Genomic DNA, 2,543 nt, shown 5'->3' with positions numbered 1-2,543 from the left:
CACACCTTCACCTAACACACCTATCACTCCTAGCAGCTCTCCTACCTACTAACATTCTACACCTGGCACTCATCAGGCTCCAGGCTATATAACCTTCGTTCCCCACCAAGCTCACTGTCTGTTCTACAGTTTAGGCTGACAAACCTTGCTGGACTACTCAAGCTAAATACTCGACGTATCATAGCATTCACCAGGTTTTGCTACACCTGAAACTGGGCTCTGGTTAGCCGTTTTCTACATTTGCCCTTTTGTGTCTCCAATAAACATTGTGAACTGCATTTTGGTTTCCGGCACGTTCTTCTGCCTGACAGGAAGTCAGCATTTGTTGATGATAAATAAATATTTGAGATGATATTAAAATGATTGTGGATGTCACAGGTAACCAGTACAGTTCCTGTACAATAGGAGTGATTTGGTTACTAACTGTAATGGATAAAGGGTTTTTTTGTAAAATACATAAAAGAGAGTGTTACATTAATCTAATCTACTTGGAATGATTAAATGTAGAAAAGGTTTTTCTGTTTCTTCTCTACATTAAAATGGACAAATTCTTTCAGTGTTCCTCAAATGATAAAATGTGACTTTAGAGATATTATTGATGTGAGGAACGAAGCTGAGGTCAGAGTCGACTATTACACCCAGATTTCTAACCTGCATCCGAGCTCGTTGTGTTCAGGTAGACACTTTATTTCTCACTGATGGAAACCCCTCATTTCACTATAAATCAAAGACTTCATCATTTCTCTTCCAGGCTGTTTCAGTGTAATCTGACAGAGGAAAGCTGTAGAGTTCTGTCCTCAGATCTCAGCTCAAACTCCTCCAGTCTGAGAGAACTGGACCTGAGTAACAATGAACTGCAGGATTCAGGAGTGAAGCTGCTCTCCGATGGTCTGAAGAATCCACACTGTACACTGGAGATACTGAGGTACACACATGCACACACACACACACACACACACTCACACACACACACACACACACACACACACACACACACACACAGAGTTTTAATAAACACTACATGTATGGTACCGTATGGTAACTGTAATTGTAGTGATCTGATATATTGTCATTGTTGTGTGTGTGAGATGGAGAGTAAATGTACTGTACATAAAGATTTTGTGTAGTTCATGTTTTCAATACAAAAACTGAGTGTGTTAAGTGTGAGAAGGTTTTCTTTCTTGCAGGATGTGTTACTGCATTATTACAGGTAAAGGTTGTGCTGCTCTGGCTTCAGCTCTGAGGTCAAACTCCTCATCACACCTGAGAGAACTGGATCTGTACAATAATTATCCAGGAGAATCAGGAGTGAAGCTGCTCTCTGATCTACTGAAGGATCCACACTGTAAACTGGAGACACTACAGTGAGTTACTGACTTACTGTCTCTTTACTGTATGTTATTGAGTATTATTCACTGTGCGCTGTAAAATGTGTGTATTTATGCTTCTGTTGTTCATAAGCAATGTGTTTAAATTTGTCTGTAATTCTGTCCTGTTGTGTTTTTCAGCATTAAGAATGAGACACTCACCAGGTCTGGTGTATGACAGGAGTCTCTCCTCAGACCTTTTTTCCAGGATAAATCAGTTATGGTGGTGAAGCGTTAGAACACGTCCAACATTTCCAGCAGTTTGGGAGCCGAATCATTCATATTCAGAGGTAGAAGATCCATAACAATAACTGTGATCACATCCTTTTATCCTCTCAGCTACAGCTTCACACTTTAACATATTTTACAATCCAAAGTCAAATCCTTCAGCATCTACACATAACACAGAGATATCATCACATCATCACACTGATTACACAAATACACACCCGTGTGTTGATGTTTATAGATTATTTTTACCTCATTAATTGTATCTCATATTTGTTTCTCCACAGATGATTGACTCACAGTTATAATCTTGATTTATTTATTTTCCTTTAAAAGTGTCTTCTTTTCAATCCCTTTTCACCAAACACTTTTAAAATCTTTATTAAAATTCTTTTAAACATTAAAGGAATCTTCTTTTTTGGTGTAGTTCATAGGTCACTAACAGGCGGACCGTGGTCCGGGTCCGGAATCTGTCCAATACGGACCCAGACCTACGGCCAAAACAAAAGGTTACACTTTAAAATTTGACGGGATGCTTCTGTTTTAACCGGCACAGCTTTTGCAATCTTTACGGTAAATTTAGTGGAAACGCACAGAGCAATTGCATGCGAGTTAATCCATCCTACGTGATAACACTCAGCCAATCAAATCTGTGCATTCCTGAATTAAACACTGCGACTCAACAGCGCAAGACAGATGAGAGAGAATTAGAGTAAAGTTACATATGAAAGTAAGACAGACATGTAGAAAACAAAGGGAGAGAAACAGATGAGTAAGATGGAGAAAAGGAGAAATAGAGACGAGTGAGACGGAGAAAGGAAGAATAAAGAACAAATGGCGCTCTCCAAAAAAAGAAAAGTGTACAGCGAAAACATTTACTACAGAATGGACAGACTCATTTGTGTTCACACTTCCCACTTCACACTAAACCAGTGTGTCATATGTTCA

The 2,543-nt window shown here is 39.1% G+C and overlaps 1 protein-coding gene across 1 annotated transcript; it reads left to right on the top strand.

The window, feature by feature from the left end:
* The first annotated feature begins 436 nt into the window (after nt 1–436).
* Nucleotides 437–2,081, top strand: LOC132862284 (ribonuclease inhibitor-like). Its single transcript, XM_060894238.1, has 3 exons — nt 437–925; nt 1,188–1,364; nt 1,509–2,081. The coding sequence occupies exons 1-3, from the start codon at nt 699–701 to the stop codon at nt 1,543–1,545; spliced, it is 441 nt and encodes a 146-aa protein (XP_060750221.1). The 5' UTR covers nt 437–698; the 3' UTR covers nt 1,546–2,081.
* The last annotated feature ends 462 nt before the right edge of the window (nt 2,082–2,543 follow it).

This window comes from Tachysurus vachellii, chromosome 2, assembly GCF_030014155.1.
Source record: "Tachysurus vachellii isolate PV-2020 chromosome 2, HZAU_Pvac_v1, whole genome shotgun sequence".
Classification (NCBI taxonomy): domain Eukaryota; kingdom Metazoa; phylum Chordata; class Actinopteri; order Siluriformes; family Bagridae; genus Tachysurus; species Tachysurus vachellii.
This window is presented reverse-complemented; position numbering and strand designations above follow the sequence as displayed.

Bases quoted from the DNA above. Each gene is read 5' to 3' on its own strand.
- LOC132862284 (XM_060894238.1), top strand. From the start codon at position 699: ATGGAAACCCCTCATTTCACTATAAATCAAAGACTTCATCATTTCTCT. The intron at 926-1,187 runs GTACACACATGC...TCTTTCTTGCAG, and splicing joins TGTACACTGGAGATACTGAG to GATGTGTTACTGCATTATTA. The intron at 1,365-1,508 runs GTGAGTTACTGA...TGTGTTTTTCAG, and splicing joins TGTAAACTGGAGACACTACA to CATTAAGAATGAGACACTCA.